Source organism: Phoenix dactylifera, chromosome 15 (genome assembly GCF_051530095.1).
Source record: "Phoenix dactylifera cultivar Ajwa chromosome 15, Ajwa_hap1_PhDact_Kaust_v1.1, whole genome shotgun sequence".
NCBI lineage: Eukaryota > Viridiplantae > Streptophyta > Magnoliopsida > Arecales > Arecaceae > Phoenix > Phoenix dactylifera.
Window position 1 is genome coordinate 1,042,583 of NC_143204.1, and position 17,813 is coordinate 1,060,395.

The 17,813-nt window shown below is 40.0% G+C and overlaps 1 protein-coding gene across 9 annotated transcripts in view; it reads right to left on the minus strand.

Moving 5' to 3' along the window:
* LOC103697805 (protein DA1-related 1-like) overlaps window positions 1–12,675 on the minus strand; it is a 52,069-nt gene extending 39,394 nt beyond the window's left edge. For 2 of the 9 annotated variants that reach the window (XM_088711631.2, XM_088711640.2), the window contains exons 1-5: window positions 12,044–12,285; window positions 10,915–11,040; window positions 10,201–10,353; window positions 5,836–5,905; window positions 3,694–3,826 (exon numbers count right to left, since the gene is read on the minus strand). In XM_088711631.2, coding sequence (XP_088567757.1) covers window positions 3,694–3,826; window positions 5,836–5,905; window positions 10,201–10,311 — 314 coding nt within the window. In that variant the 5' untranslated portion in view covers window positions 10,312–10,353; window positions 10,915–11,040; window positions 12,044–12,285. The other 7 variants (XM_088711634.2, XM_088711638.2, XM_088711632.2 and 4 more) reach the window with 6 other exon arrangements.
* Window positions 12,676–17,813: the final 5,138 nt, after the last annotated feature.

The following is a 17,813-nucleotide window of genomic DNA, read 5'->3' on the forward strand; positions in this document are numbered from 1 at the left end:
AAGATATTTGAAAGGTACCAGAAATGTAGGCTTGTGTTTTAGAAAAGGCAGTCAAACACTACAAGGTTTTGTGGATGCAGACCTAGGAGGTGATACTGACACTAGAAGAAGCACCACAGGGTATGTTTATACCGTAGGCGGGACAACAGTGAGCTGATTCTCACAACTGCAAAATATCGTTGCTCTTCGATAACTGAGGCAAATTATGTTGCCATTACAGAAGCCAGCAAGGTGATGATTTGGCTGCAGAACCTTCTGAAAGAGCTGGACAGAGAACAGAACTGTAGTGTACTATTCTGCGACAGTCAGAGTGCTATTCACTTAGCTAAGAACCCAATGTTTCATGCAAGAACGAAGCACATACAGCTGAAATATCACTTCATCAGAAAGTTGCTAGAAGATGGCAGTTTGTTACTTGAGAAGATTCAAGGAGTAAAGAATTCAGCTGATATGTTGACTAAGACAGTCACTACAGAGAAATTGAGGCGATGCATGGCCTCAATTGGCCTCCAAAGATAGTTGAATGGAGGTGCCGCACAGAGAATACAGATCAAGATATGGAAGTTTGTTTATTTTTAAGATAGATGCACGACTGGATGTATCAGTCTCCAAGTGGGAGAGTTGTTGGGTTGTAGAGCCTGATCCATTCCTTTTTTTCTAGACCCCTATATGCACTATGGTGGTGGAGGATCAAGGGAACACAAGCGGGAAAGAGTTCGAGAAGATTCAGAGTTGAATCAGCATAGAAAGAAACCTTCAGCAAGGTCCGGAGTCGACTCCAGCAGACTTGGAGTCGACTCTGGCACGCAGGTAGTCTTGGCACAGCTTTTTGGAGTCGACTCCAGCAGACTTGGAGTTGACTCCCCAGTGTTGGAGTCGACTCCCACAGGCAGACAGAGAGGCATTTTTCTGTGAACTGTTGCCGAGTCGACTCGCAGAATTGTGGGAGTCGACTTGAGCACGTTTTTCACGCGAGGCTGAGTTATGAACCGGGTCCAAGCCAAGATTTTTTGAGCCCTAATCAAAGTAAGAGATTGGGAGGTATATATAGACTTCTTGAGGGACACGAGAGGCATGTTGCAACCTAAAGAAACCCTAGAACTCATCAACGAGAGGTTCCAAAAGTAGATCCTTTATGTGCATCAGGAAGACGACATGTTGCTCGTCTTGAGAGAGATTGCTTGCTGTGAGAAAGAGAGTTTGTTCTCTTCTCTTGAATCTCTGTAACTTCCTTTGATCATATAGTGAAATATTGATCTGTGCGGCTGTGGACGTAGAAACAAGAGACTCCGAACCACATAAACTTAAGTGTCTTGTGCGTTTGCTATTGTTTTTGCCGTGTTCCTCTTTCTCCTACTATCCTTTATATTCCGTAATCGTAAGGTTGATCCCTAACAGGTCGACCCCAATATAACTTGAGTCGACCCCACCTTGAGTCGACCCCAACTGAACATGAGTCGACCCTAAGGTTGTGTCATTCAAAACTAGATCTCTGGAATCCCTGAGGGGGTCGACCCCAATGGAACTTGAGTCGACCCCACTGTACCTTGAGTCGACCCAAAAAGAGTTGAGTCGACCCCAGTGAAAAACGGCTGAAATATAAGGTTCTGTGTTTCCTGAGAGGGCCGACCCCAATGTAGCATGAGTTGACCCCAGTAAAAGTTGGGTCGACCCCAGTGAAAGTTGAGTCGACCCCAAGTCTGATGAACAGTGGTTTGAGTCGACCACAGGAAAGTTTGGGTCGACCCCAGCACGGGCAGAAGCATAACGGCTAGTTCTGCAGAAGTACTTTTTGTCCTCCCAACAGTAAGTAACGGCTAGTTTTTGAAATCTAACCAATAGGGGGTGTCCAATGGGTGAGGAAAACTATTTAAAGTGACACTATTCATCAGAGAAAGGATCCTTTTGCAAAATATCAAAGCTTACACAAGAAAGACAAGAGCCCTAATTTTCTTCATCCAAGTGCTTCATTCAAAGAGTCAAAAGGAAGTGGTTGAACAGATTCCAAGAGACATTAAGAGCTCCATCCACCCTTGAAGAGTGAAGCATTCTTGACAAAGAAGAGAGAAGTCTCATCAAGCGATAGCTATTTTCTAAACTCTTCTTTATAGCTTATAATTGTTATATTTGTTCATCTAGGAGTTCCAACTTTCTTCTTCTTTTTAATCACCTTGTAAAGGTTTATTGATGAGCCCGTAAAACCAATAGTGTGGGTTTGTTGGTGAGCCCGTAAAACCAATTGTGAACGTTCGTTGGTGAGCCCGTAAAACCAACATAGGTTCTTGGTGATCCCGGAAAACCAAAGTGTAAAGATTTTTGGATTGTGAGCCCGAAAAACAATCCAACTGTAATCCGCGAGATTATAGTGAATTCCCAAGGGATCGCTTGGGGAGTAGACGTAGGTGCTTAGGAGAGCACCGAACCACTATACTTCTTGTGTGTTTGCATTGTGTATTGTTTTAACTTCACTCACTCATCGATTGACTAAATTAAGATAGTAAAAATTTAGAGAAACTAATTCATCCCCCCCCCCTCCTGGCTTGTCACCTTGGGCAACAGTTTGGTACGACCTATACAACATTGGGCCATTACGGTTTTGGCAAGTTCACGCCTTATCAATAAAGGATGGTGCAGTACAGCTAACTAAGCTTAATTATCAAGGGCAGAATGATAGAGCTTCTCTTGTTGCTAATGGGGAAAGATTGGAGTGAAATTTAGTATGCTTTCTAAATCGGAGAAGGAAGAGAATGAAGGTGTGGGTGGGGAGGAGGTTTCCCAGCCTCAATGTAGATGTGTTCAATGCAATCAACTTTGGATAAAATGGAGGATCAAATGAGCAAGATTAAGTGCAACAGTCTATGCATCAAAATTGATAGATGGGATATTCGATCATGCATACATAACAGCCCAGCAGCTCATGGAAGTCCATGTTTGAGACAATTTCTGATCTACTCCATATTTAAGTATATGTAGTTAACATTACAGCAAAACCACATATCAGGTTTCTGTTTATTTTAAATAATCACTCTAAAGAACATAAGGTGATCAGTCAAAAAACAAACATCACCACACTAAACACCATTATAATTAAACTTTGGGTATGGAAACCAAGTGCAACAGCAATTGAAATGAGGCCCACAATAGAATCATCCTTTTCCTTAAATGAAAAATATTTTACCAGGAGCATGTGATTTAATTATCAAAAGTTAAATAAGATTGCAATTATAATCTCTAAAAGGAATCATATAGAGCAGCCAATTTGTTTTGCAAGGTCATTTAACTTGGCAAATGAAGTACCATGATGTTGGCACTGCTTCGAGGGATTTGGATTGCTGAGATTGGATTCTGACATCCAGAAATGGTCGACCGCTAGATTCATTCTTTATGAAATCTTTATTAAAAGTGGCATATTTTGATGTTCTATAGTTGATTCGATTGAATAGATAGCACGCAGTCAAACACTACTTAGGTGCAGTTATATAGTCTTCACCTTCAATTAGTTCTATTCCCAACTTTTTTTGCAGCTACAAGCTCTAATTAGCATGATAAAGTGCATCTCATGGACAAGAGAAGTTGGAAAAAGTACTACTAAATAGGTGCAACATTATTTACCAATATCTGATGATAAATATATTGTAGGCTTTGGATATGTGATAAAGTGAAGATAGCAAACCAAACTTAAGAAAAAGATACCTGAACCCTGAAGAAAAGAGAAATGGTAGTGGTTGATAATTATGGCCATTTTCGCGAGGAGGAGATTCAACGTTTAGACTTTCCTGTAAAGCTCTTGCAAGTTGTTCATCCTCCTCCAAGTGCGATTCATTTTCTGAAGTAGAGCAACCAAGTTTAAAAAGCATCATAAGTACACAATAATTATTAAAAACAATCAATAAAATATCCAATTTTTTGAGTATCTTCAAAAGAAGGAATTAGTTCCAAGAAAATTTAGAAAATCACTTGTTTATTTCATTGGCCAATAAGTTCTGGGTTGAAAAAGAAGAAAAAGAAAAGATAAAAGAAAGGCACCAAAATAAAGAATACTACAACATTCCAATTCCTTCAATAATGTACTTTGAAAAAACTATCAAGTAACAAATTAACAGGATTCGAACTGCTATTGATCCAAGGCAAAAGCAAAGATACTTAATACGAAGTGGATTAGCAAAATGAAGTAACATTGTCTCAGCAACTATCCTCCTAGCCAAATTCAACGCAACAAGTCAGGAGAAGTGCAGTAGTCCCCTGGTTGCACTTCATCTTACCACAATCATCGAAGATAAGGCTCAGATACTTGGGCTAGTCTAACATGAATATAGTTCTTGAAGAAGAAGAGAATCTGGTGACATTATGAGGATGATAGATAGATAATAAGTATTTTGATTAGAACATGGTACTACATAAGGAATGGATTCAACGAAAGTTTGCATCAAGATTGTGATGCTGGGTTTCATGTGGATTTTGGCATATGCCAGAACTCCTCGCTGTGATGAAGTCATCAAAGGGCCAGAAAACAATCAGAATCTCTGTGTTATAATACTCAACTTTCAGACATGTGGTCAACAGTCAGTACTATGCAAGGAGTAGGAGAAAAGACTAAAATTTCATCAATTATTGGGCTCCTTAGAAGAAGAAAAATCTGTATGATGATGATAACATCCCCCTCAGGGTGATCCTGCATGCAGTGTGCATGAGAGTTGGCCATATACCACAAGCAGTATTTTTTATGATACGATCCAGCACAACTAATTATTTGTCAATAAAGAGTTAGTACTTGGGTAGATGAGGTAGACATAAGTAACTGGGAGTCAACAGGAGAACAAGGTTTTAATTGCTGGCTGTGCTGGCCAGGACATACCATGCCGTGCCAGTACTGGCACCTATATTTTGAAATCCTTTTTTGTTTGCCACCGCACTGTGCGTGCTGTGAGGAGACAGTTTGTACTATGCCAGCAGGTGACTGGCACTCCCACTGGCACAGATTCTTAAAACCTTGCATGAGACAATCGCAGCAAGAATGGTGAATAACAAGAACTTATACTCTGCAACCCACTAATTGAATTGAACTGCGATGAGTCTGTGTTACTTCTCAACAATATGAACAAGTCCAATATTCAGTAGGAAGAAATACAAATGTCATGGAAATATGAAACTTTGGGCCAACAATCATTAGTCAAAGTAGAAATGCAACTTTCTGCAAGAAGAAGTTGCATAAAATGGAGCTCTAATAAGGCAGATTGGGATTGGAAATACAGAAGATGAGAAAAACACATACATGATCTGTATCCGTGATATCATATTAGAATGATGCATGAATCAAAGGCAGCAGACTACAGGAATTTAAAGGTGTTTCACAGTATTAAGAATGCAGGTATGTTATCCCTAATGTGGAATACAGATATAAAGGGAGAAGCAATATAAAAATTAGTAACATTGATATCGTATAACGGCATTGATATGATAGCTGCCATTAACATTATTATCACCCCCCTCAAAAATAAATAAACAAATAAATGTCACCATTACCTAACTTAGTGGATATGCAGTCAATAAGAAGCAGAAAAATAACAATCACCTTGTGAAAAAAAGAGATCAATCAAACCCCATTAAAAAAAGAAAGATTATATTGAATCTACAAAATTGACTTGAATATCTTAAAAGGGACTCTTCTATTATGACATAGAGAGACAATAGATTCAAGGTTTAATTAGCAAGGATTTGTATTCTTAGGTGGACCACACCTGGATTTCTCATCCAAGGGTGAAAAAAATGATGTCATTCATCATCTGATAGCAAAACAAGCTAACAGCAGGACCATGCAACAAACATAATACTTACCAATTGCCTTTGCCTTTTTATGTTCTTCTTCTAATAGCGAAAGTGCAATAGCATGATCTATATCTTCATCCTGTAACAAGGCAAACTGAATTAAGTATAGATACTGAAAACACTGAAGAACCAATATTAAACACAAGAAAGATGACACTAAAATAGATTCAATATTGTTACAAAAAACAAAAGCAAAATATCACATGAGTAAATATTTGCCCCACCGTCATGTATCTGAAAAAAGGAAAACCGTTCTCTCTTAGGCACCATATATTAACTTCAAATGCAAAATGCTATTTGGTGAACACAGCAAGACTAGATAAACCAACAAAAGAGAGTGCATAATTTAAAAGAATTATGGTTTAGTAGGATTCATTACCCACTTGATGGAATAGCATTGTTTTTATGTTATTGTAAGAAGCCATGACACTACCATCACAAGTAACATGCACTTTTTCACACATCCAAAAATTGAGTGGATACCGTTTCATGCTTGTAAATTGATAGAGGTATGAATAGGGCAGCAAAAGTTGGAATGACAATGTATTTATTGTATTTATTGGTAAAATAAGAAAAATTAGAAGGCATTTATGAAAAATAGTAGCTTGATCACAAAATAGTCACGACTCACTATTTACACCACATCCCAGCCGACTACAATCAAAAAACTGTTACACCAAGAGAGGTACAGACCAAAATGCCAAGGATGTAGGCCAAATGAACGTGACGAAGACCAAAGGGAGCAAAAGTTATCAGCCTATGACGAGACCTTAATGAAGCGGAATCCAAGAAAGGTAGTTACACCCATCTTCCCAGTATTTGTAACATGGGAGGAGTGGGGTAGTTACACCTATCTTCCTTATCTTTCCACTATCTAGGATGTAAGCAAAGAGGTAGCACTACTTATCATGTATGGCAGTAGTGGATCATATGGTTAATAATAGCAAGGACAAGTGTATAAGAGTAGTGGCACCCATATTACCAGTTACAAGGAGCTATTTATAAATATTAAGTTGTAGTGTTGAAGAAAAAATCCTTCGATAATCCAAATTAATGCATTCTGTCTTATCTTAGTTCTTAATCTATCAGTAGTTTTTGCCTTAGGAGTAGCTATAACATAAAATTTTTACTACCACAACCCAACACTAAACTCCTATCCCTATCTAAATCCATCTCTTTCGAACGGTAGTGTAATAGAAGCAAAAATCCCTGAAGGTCAAAGCACCTAGACCTACACAACTCTCTACTCTTTCTTCAATCATTATATTTCCAGTTGATACAATGCCGGTGGCACATTCATGCACCTATTTATTGTAGCAGTTTGACTTGTCACCCTTGTCCATCAACCAACAAGTTCCTTGGCACATCCAAGCGGGACAAGAAGGGCAAACAAGTTTTGTCGCACGTCCGGTGGGACACTGCATAGCTACTATCATGCCATTATGGAAAAAGATTAATGAAGCAGTTGTAAAGAAAGAAATTGTTGTGCTAAGGCCACTCTTGGAGTGATATGCAACATCTTCGACTTCGATGCTAGAGCAGGTTGGAAGACTTGTTTCTATTATTGAGAGCCTGAATTGTGTGCCAAAACATATTCTAGTGCATACTATGACAAAATTAGCCAATCTTACCACTTTGTTGGGCGGATTGGCTTATCAATTTTCACAGTACGAGGATGTTAGGATCTTTAAGAAACTTAACTTTTATTTTTCAACCCACCTGAAGGACAAGACTGAAGTCTGTTCCATGGAGTCCTCAGAATCTACAGACCGATGAAATGAGGAAGATATCCTACAGATAAATGCAAGAGCAGGTAAGACCAACAGGTAAACAATGATTAGTGTTCGAGGCTGAGACGGGCTTCAGCCATCCTAATCTGCATATGGTTATTAGGAGGAATGTCAGCAAAATCATGCTAACACTAATCCCTTTTATTAGAGTCGGACATTTTCCAGTGGCAGTGAATGGAGGACAATAGTTCAATCAACTTGCAATGCAGCATGCCCTTATTTTGAGAGCTGGAGAGGCAACCACCTGCGAGGGTACCACCACCTCTTCCTTGACAACCACACATGCCAAATCTAAATACCAAGGGGCATTATCCATATTATTGAGCACCTTTCCCTCTAGATCAGCCGCATCTACCATCCCCACAAGCTAGGAGGCAAGCACGGCGATAGTTCTTATCTCCATCAGATCCTCAATGGTTTCTAACTATTGCTCAAATTTAAGTCGCACCACTACCAAATACGCCATGGTCTTTAAATTGACCAAGCAAAATGATATCCAAGTGCAAAGCTTTGAACAATGGATGTAGTGTCAAGTACATTCCGTCACCCTCTTGACCATCGACTGATGGGTTGTGGAAGGCATTGTTTACACTACGTTCAAACCAATTGCAATCTAAAGACTGATATACCAAGGAAGATGCAGACTAAAACGCCAAGGATGCAGGCTGAATGAATGTGATGTAGACACAAGGGAGCAAGAGTTATCAACCTATGATGAGACCTTAATAGAGTGAAATCTAAGAAGGGTTGTTACACCCATCTACCTATATTATTCATAACACGGAAGGAGTGGGATAGTTACACCTATCTTTCCACAACTCACGACGTGAAAGGAGGGGTAGCACTACTTATCATGTATGGCAGTATTGGGCCATGTGGCAAACAATAGCAAAGACAAATATCCAAGAGGAGTAGTAGCACCTATCTCGCCAATAACGAAGAGCCACTTATAAATATCAAATTATAATGTTGAAAAAAAGATCCTTCGACAATCCAAATCAATGCATTTTATCTTATCTTAGTTCTTAATCTATCAACAACTTCTACCTTTTCTACCTTAAAAGTAGCTGTAACTTAGAATTTATACTGTCATAGCCTAGTGTTGCACCCCTATTCCTATCCAAATCCATCTACTCTGAACGGTAATATGACAGTTGAGAAAGTTCTTGAAGGTCAAGGCACATAAACCCATGCTATTCTTTATCCTCCCTTTGATCACCATCTTTCCATTTGATCCAACGTCGGTGGCATACCCATGCACCTATTTATCGTAGCCATTTAACTTGCACCCTTTTTGTCAGCCAACATTTTCCATTGTACACCCAGATGGGAAAAGAAGGGCAAACACTTGAAAGTAGGATTTTTTTTAGATAGCCTAGCAAACTATAATCATGAAATGGATAAAAATAGCAGATACCAGAGAGAGATGAAGAAGAAAACATATGATTCATTGCTTTTCATCAGTACATGGGGAAGAAGGTTTATATCTGGCATTGTTGGCTAAACAACAAAGCAACATATTTTAGTGATCTTTCATTGAAATATCTTGACATGATTAGGGTTATGAAGCTTTATAAATCTTCCATTATTCTAATTTTTATAGTTTACAGCAAAGGTTGAGGGGTCAATAAAAAACTATAGTGAATTAACATGACTTACACAATGGCTGCCCAATATTTTTGATAAAAACATGGAATAGCAGTCAGCATTGATGTGTTTGTAAGGCATTGAACAGACTGGCTACAATCATTATTGTGATCAGGATTGTCTTAGCATAACAAGAAGGCCTGTAGTTAGACGAGAGCAACATTGTAAGATTTTTCACAACATACAAGATTTACCAAGTATCAATATCATGATGGAAACAAGCCAAACCATCATTTCTACGATGGTGGACAAATTACAAAGCTTACAGAAATCAAGCCTAGAGCTAGAGCCCATAAGAGACAGGAACAATTACTGCAGAATGGGGAACAAGAATATGCTATTTTTGATAGATAATAAGTTCAAAGCACTCAGAGAGTGATGGAGAGACAGTACTGACCAACATTTTGCTTGTGTGTGTGTGTGTGTGTATATATATATATACATCCTCTCAACCATTGGAAGCTTTTCCTTGTACATGAGGATGGGAAAGCATCTTTTATGACAAAATGGTGTGAAATGTGAGAAAAAGAAAACTAGATCACACAATAAAGGATATGGGAAGCAAGTTCCACCCACTGAAATGACAGATGAACTAAGAGATTCATTCACGCCTCATCATATTCAGATTTCTGATGTATCATAATGTATCAGTATATTAGAAAGTGTTAGAAAGGAGTTCAAGCTGTTGCAACTACTAAAACATTTATTCTGGACATTACCATTCCCAACTTAACTGTCATGTTTCTCATGGATTATTTTAAGTTTGTCTGTTCGCTTTTATCTCCCATCCTTGGATACAAGTTAAAATATGAGTGCTTGGATAGTTGAATTTAACCACAAGAATCATGTTAGGTATGAAAACACTGGACAACCTCAAAAGAGTATCAAAAAAATGCAATAAAAGAGAATACAGACAAGTTCTATGCATCATAGTTACCAATGAGCTTGATGGCTCATTCCAGAACCTATCATCCCCAGGTTTTCCATGGTATTGTCCCTCTGAAATTTTATGGCTGGAACCTTTAAAGATTTTGTTCAACCAACCCATGATGCATGAAGTTATCTGAACATGGCTGCGGCTAATTTTTGACTGCAAAAAGATAAAACTTCAATAGGCACATAGAACATGATTGAAAACAAAAACATGTAAGCATTTATTCAAAAGACATCTCCAGTAAAAAGTATAAACTAAGACCAGTCTTTCCGCAGGATACACCATATTGAAAATTAGTTTTCTGCATAATGTAATACCTGGAGCTTCATAATTTGCAGAGAAAATAACAATGCTAGCTTGCTTGAACTTTTATTTATTTTCGTTGTTTATTCCTGAGCTTCAACATAACATGTATAAACGGCATGGGTTTGGACTATGTGCAATAACAAGTATCCAAGTTTAGTATATCAGTGGTGTGCTTTTGATTAAAGCAGATTTTAGCAAAGCATTGGACTCTTATGCAATAACTTGAGCAAAGAGTACCGAACTGGACTAAATAGCAAAAACTTTTCCAATGAAAAATGTTCATGTGACAAAGTCAAATCTGCCAATGGCAAAAAAAAATAATAAAGACATTGCAGAAAACACCGTAAAATGGGACTGCTGAGACACTGATCAATCTATGTTAAGGCAAAACAACATCAGGCAGCCACTTACCTCTGTTAGAAGCTCAATACTGTGGGAAAGATGATCAAGCGGTGGAAAAAGGTATATGATTGGAAAAAAAGGAAGGCGTGCAACATGAAGAGTGTCTGTTACTGGATCAATAAATTCTCAGCACCCCTGGGGCAGAGAAAACAATTTGTTAGGCAGAAATGTCTTGTCAACACAGATTGGTAGAGTTAAGAAAATTTCTACCTTGGTTGTCAATGTAATATGAATGTGGCATCTCATAATGCTAACTTAACAATGTCTGTTTAAGAATCCAAGATTGAATAACTTAACAGCTTTGCTATTTCAATGAAAAAGAGGTTCTTGTTCCGCTTTTCTTTGAATTGATACTCGATATGGTGTTATTTGATTCTTATAAAGGTATTCCCACATCAAATTGGTCTCCCACATCATGCAATCAGTTAATGACAGTCAAAATCTATGATCGAGTGAAAAAAAATTCAGACCCTGTTGTTGTTGTTTTGACATAGTCCAATCACTCGCTGTTTCACATACAAATTCAAGTCCTCCACTTGTTGGGGCAATGCATTTAGCAATGGTAACATATTTAGCAACCATTCCCATTATCAAAGAGTTGGTGGGAAAAACAATGAAAAAGAAGAAGAAAATGAGGCAAAATTTAGAGGACTTAGAATACCAGCTCTGGGCAAAAAGATATTATTGAAGTTTTAAGAAGTCTGATATCGTAGTATATACCAAACCATCCAAGTCTTAAAGTATTCACCGAGACTACACTAAGGAAGAAGTTATACATCAATAGTGATAGAGTTATGCGCTTCCATATGATCCCTATCCCCAGCGGATCATGTGCACCTCAATGGACATAATCCAAACAATTCAGTGCATGATATGTCAAACGATTCATATAGGCATAACAATAGAGAAGCAAACAGAAGAAAGATAGAAAATCATAGCAGAAATGGCATGCAGGACAAAAATTGATAACTAGTAATTCTAATGAAAGACTGGATCGTAGGCAATCCTAAATAGTGAACTCCAAGAAGAGAAAAGGCACCATCCACCACCACACCATCCTCAACTATATAATTGGCAATTAATACTAAACCAATCAAGAAGATAAGGAATCCACAACTAACACCATGATTCTTTTTACCTCAAATTGACATTAGAACTGCAAAAACATCGGTCAAATCGACAGAGACCCAGATCAAAAAAGCTCCCCGATCGTCAACAGATCGCCCACAATTTCCCCTCTTCTTTCCAATCTGGGAAAGGAGCATCGCAGAGCAAAGATCAATGGAACTCGTAAAAGAGGAAACAAAACGAAGCGATGACGGGGATCGACCCCGGGTTCACGGCGAAGCCGTGAGAGATTTGGTGGAGGAGGAGGAGGGCACCAGACGCATGTGGGGGTTGAAAAGTTCTCACGCTACGCCATTCCAAGGGGCGGTGGGTCCTCCGGGCTTTTCCAAGGCCCCCAAATCCCTAAAGATAAGCCAAAACCTCAGTAAAAAATATATAGAGGGAGGGGGTTAGAAGAGAATAGAATGCAACATTCTATTCTATTTTGTTTTGGCCTCTCCCGGCTTTCTTTCTCTCTTCGGGTACTTTGGTTTCGATTTTTTTGCGGCTTTCGTGGCTTGGTGGGAGGATAAAGACGTGGATGCAACGAGTCACAGAGAGGCGGGGGAAAGAGAGGGTGCTTTTGAAAGGTAAGATCCACGGCTGTTTTGAGTACCAAACCACCCACCGCCAACATTAAAAAAGGGGAACGTTTTTCAGTATAGAAAGTGGAGGAGGAATCTGCCGAAGTATAAGAAGAGCAGAAGGGGTTGGACAACAGATTCCTGGCCCAATACCCATCCACCAACCAGACAGATGACGGAGAGTGGCAATATCGATGCAAGGGCTGGGATCTTCGATGAGCCTTCCACCTGGGCTTTTTGTCAAACTAGTGCAAATATACTTCCATATTTCTTACGCTCTTTTTTGTCCCTCCGGGTTAATGAACCTTCAATGGGATTCGACGTGTATGGTACTCTAGATACGGTAGAATCCTTTATTGGCCAAGACAGTTACATAATTTTGGACCTTGCCGGACAGCAAATAGCTGAAAATATGTTGTATGCCTCCAAAATCTATTTTATACATACATACATACATATATATATATATATATATATATATATATATATACATACACACACACACATATATATATATATATATATATAGAGAGAGAGAGAGGGGGGGGGGGGGTGGGGATTCTACATGCGGTAAACTCTCCACTCATTATGTGGAAATTACTATCAATAACAAGATTTAGATTTGTTGTGGTTCAAATTTGGCCTGAGGGTGATGACGCCGGGGGAGTCGAAGGAGCTACCAGCCGCAGCGAAGAAAGAGGATAGCCACCTCCCGAGCGACGGCATATCTGCACAAAGCCTCACCGGCGGTTCCGGTGAGGACCCTCCAACGCCCAAGTTAGAATGGATTTTAGTTGATCCAAAAGTCCCTCTAGTATTACCTGATGGGGCTATTTATAATCTCCATAAAGGTGTCCAAGTGGCGGAGATATGGCCTGTTCTCATCATGGGAGGAGATAGGTTTTAGACAGATGGCGCGCAGCTAGAGCTTACTTGAGGCGCACAGTGTAAGCATATCTGTGAACGGTAAGGCGTTAACAGGTGCGACGGGGTATGGTTGGAGCAGCATGGTGTTGTTCTTGACTGTCGTTGGCCAACAAGCAAGCATGGCATGGTAACATTGTAATGTATGGCCATGTAGACGAGCGTGGGCTCGCACGTGGATGCGGTCGCAGGTGAGGCCGAGCTCGATGAGGGATCGCATCGTGTACTCGGCGAGGTCGGCTTGGCGGGTGCTAAAGTTGGCCTAGCTTCCCCGATTTCGAGGATTGCTCGGTAGAGCACCCCAAGCTCGAGGGTCGGGGCGCGTTGATGGATAAGGCGCCCCAAGCTCGGTCGGGGTGCATTGGCGAATATAAAGGATGCCCCAAGCTCGGTCGGGGTGCGTCGGTGAATATAAAGGGCACCCCGAGCTTGGTCGGAGTGCGTCGGTGAATATATTCCGCTCCCGTTGTCGATGGTGAGGTTCATGGCCTTGTTGTTGTGCTCGACACGGACATGGACCACTTTTGGTGGAGCAGAAGAAGGAAGGGGCAGCAATAGAGAAGAAGGTCTTGGAAAAGATGATAGTGGGGAAGAAGAGATTACCTTGAAAATTTCAGATCCAACTTTCTCGCCTTGCTTGCAACCCGAAAGGATCCTATGAACGACATAAACGAACAGTTCTGAACCTTCTAGTTCCACTGCGTCGGCTTTTTCTTCATTGCCTTTTTTCTCTTCTTCAACCTTAGCAGGTTTAGAAAAAATTTCAGAAGTCGCAGCGATCTTGTCTTCCTCGCAAACCAATATAAATCACTGATCTTTGGTGGGGCAAATATCGGCGAAGCGCCCTCGGCCACCGCACTTGCTGCAATCGGATTGGCTTTCCCTATTGGCAGAAATTTCAGATCTTGTAAAAGAAAAATTATCTCGAGGGAAAGAAATGCCTTTGTTGCTGTATTCCGAAGATCCTCTCCCAACATGAGAGCGATGATGTAGTTGTGCATCCACAACATCCATCTTTTGTGCCATAGTAGCAAGTTGATTGGGCGATGCTAGCCAACATCTCTTTTTCTTCTCAATCGTCACCGTAGGGACAGCTGCTTCTTATACTTATGATAGTAAAGTACCCAAGTTGAAGTCGATCGACATTGTAGGGATGGCCGCTTCTCGTAATCATGGTGGTAGAGTACCCAAGTTGATGATGGGCATTGTAGGGACATTCGCTTCGTGTGCTCGTGGTGATCAAGGATCTTTGCTCTAATACCAATTGACGTAGATGGGTGGGATAGTTGCTAGATTTTGGGATGATGGGGGTTGATCTCTATTTTTTTCTCTCTGCTTCTATCGATGGCGGCTAGGGTTCATGTGGATGGAGAAAGGAAGAAGGAGATGATGAGGATGACTAATTAGATCAATTGGGTTCAACGGTTGTGGACGAATAAGATGGGGGGAGGTGCTTAATTGGTTTGGGTTGCAATTAGGCTCGTTATGGCTTGACTAGCTACTTTTTTCCCTTCCTCACAGCTCCTTCTTCTTCTTCATCACCAGGAATTGATTCAATTGGTAAGTGCCTTGCTTAATTGGTTTGAGTCCTCCAAGCACTCAATCGATGAACAAAGGCAGAAGACCAAGAAAAGAAAGCAAGCAAAGAACTAAAAATATCAGAAAGGAGGTGCGAGGAAAGGAAGGGATGGATGGAGTTCGATTAATGAGATGGCTAATTGAAAGTTGTTGAGTGATTGTTGTCCTCCTACTTGATTTTGATGAGCCCAAAATACTTGAGTATATTTCATATTATACTAATGAATTCAAATGAGTGTTTCAGGGAAATATTGTTGAATGTGCTAGAATGACTTAAAAATTGGTTCAAGGGTTTTAAATTCAACCTTTACTATATTTGGAACCATTTCAATCTATGCCCTGCACTCGAGTCAACTCCGAAGATTCTTGAGTTGACTCTGGCACAAAGACTGCTAACTGGCACGCCCTCGAGCCGACTCCCAGTTTGGGCGAGTTGACTCCTGATGCATTAGCAGAAAGTAGGATTTCTGAATGCAAAGTGTGAGTCGACTCCGACTGAGACTGAGCCGACTCTAAGAGCAAAGATAGAGAACTATTTTCTAAGATACAGTACTCGAGTCGACTCCAACTGTGGGTAAGTCGACTCCTGCGAAAAGACAAAAGACCAGTTTTCAAGCCAACTGATATCGAGTCGTCTCCAACTGTGGGCGAGTCAACTCCTGCGAAAAGACAGAAGTCTCGTTTTTAAGCCAACTGCTATCGAGTCAAGTCCATCTATGGACGAGTCGACTCCGACAAGAATGACAGAAGAATGTTTTCTGCGGCACTGAGATCAAGTCGACTCCGAGGATCAAGTGAGAGATCAAGTCTTTAAAGCTTCTGATAATGAGTCGACTCCAACTGTGGATGAGCCGACTCCAACAAGAAAGACAGAAGGTCAGTTTTTGATACACTGAGATCAAGTCGACTCCAACTGTGATCGAGTCGACTCCAATAAAGGAAGACAGAAATCCAGTTTCTGATACACTGAGACCGAGTCTACGCCTGAAGGTCTTGAGCCATCTCTCGCTTTTGGCAAGTCGATTCCTAAATGTCGCGAGCCATCTCCTGGAAGAAATACCTAAGCAGTACTATTAAAGATATAGTGAGCGAGTCGTCTCTTGAAGAACATGAGTCGTCTCCAATTTCAGTTGAGCCATCTTCTAGTCGCGCAAGTTGACTCCAATCTCAACGGTCATATTGTCAGGCTACACAGTAATGTCAGAACGACTCTCTTAGTCTCTCTAATGGCTACTTTTTTTTAAAAAAAAAGCCTTGAAAGTGTTTAAAAGGAGAAGGGAGACAACAACAAAGCATCCATTGAAGGGCATTCAAGTTTACATCTTCCCAAAAGAAAGTTTAGAGCCTTTTTAGAAAAGGGAAAGAGGAATAACTACGCTTACATTGATTTCAAAAGTACTCCTCACATTCAAGGCTTGATTATCTAATCCTCAACCATCGACGCATTCAAAAGAGGATCCAGAAAAGGAGAAGCCACATCTTTCTTCAGCATAAAAATCTGTTTAAGAGCTTCTACCTTTTTCATATTGTTTATATTGTGCTGTAACTTATATGTTCTAACTTTGTTTCTTGATTCAATCAGGAGATTGAATCAAGAAGATTAAGGATTGTTGGTGAGCTAGTGTAAAATCAACATTGTTTAGGTTGTAGTTGGTAAGCCGGAGAAAACCAACTGGGTTAGATTATGAGCCCGGAAAAATAATCGATTTGGTTCTGGTTAGTGAGTCTGTGAAAACCGACCGAGTTCGTTGTGATCCCGTGAAAACAACAAGTTAGGTTGTGAGCTTGTAAAACAACCAGATGTAATCCTAGGGATTATAGTGAATACCCAAGTGAGGCTTGGGGAGTGGACGTAGGAGCAGGGTTGGCTCCGAACCACTATAAAATTCCATGTGTTTGTGTCGTGGTTCTTTGAGCATCGTTTCCTTATTGCTTTATTCATAGGTTGATTTATCCTCTTAGATTAGAATTAAGAAAGCTTCACAATTCTCATTAGATTACTTAAAAAGTATCAAAGTTTTATTAGTACCTAATTCACCCCCCCTCTTGGATTGTCTACTAGGCAACAAGTGTTATCAGAGCAGGTGCTCTTATAGTGATTGTTGTTCCAATCAAACTAGGGTAAAAGATTAGATGACAACTCAACTCGGGTCTTCCCTTGCAGAGGGACAGTCGACCAATAGGCCACCGTTGTTTAACGAAACTAACTATATCTATTGGAAGGCTAAAATGAAAATTTTCATTCATGCCCAAGATTATGATATATGGAGCATCATTGTAAATGGAAGACCACACATTCCTATACACACAGTGGATAACATCCCTATTCCCAAGCTTGAAAAAGATTGGGATAACAATGATAGGAGAAAAGCCCAATTAAATGCTAAGGCTATGAATGTCTTATATTGTGCCTTAGACCCTAATGAATTCAATAGGATCTCCTCTTGTGTTTCATCCAAAGAAATATGGGATATACTTGAAGTTATCCATGAGGGTACTAATCAAGTAAAAGAGTCTAAGAAAAACATATTAGTGCATAAATTTGAGCTTTTCAAGATGGAACCAACTGAAACCATTACTTGCATGTTTACTCGGTTCACTGATATTATTAATGGGCCGAAAAGCCTAGGTAAATCATATTCTAACAGTGAACTTGTTAGGAAAATGTTGCGTTCTCTACCTCGGATATGGGAGGCAAAAGTAACGGCAATCCAA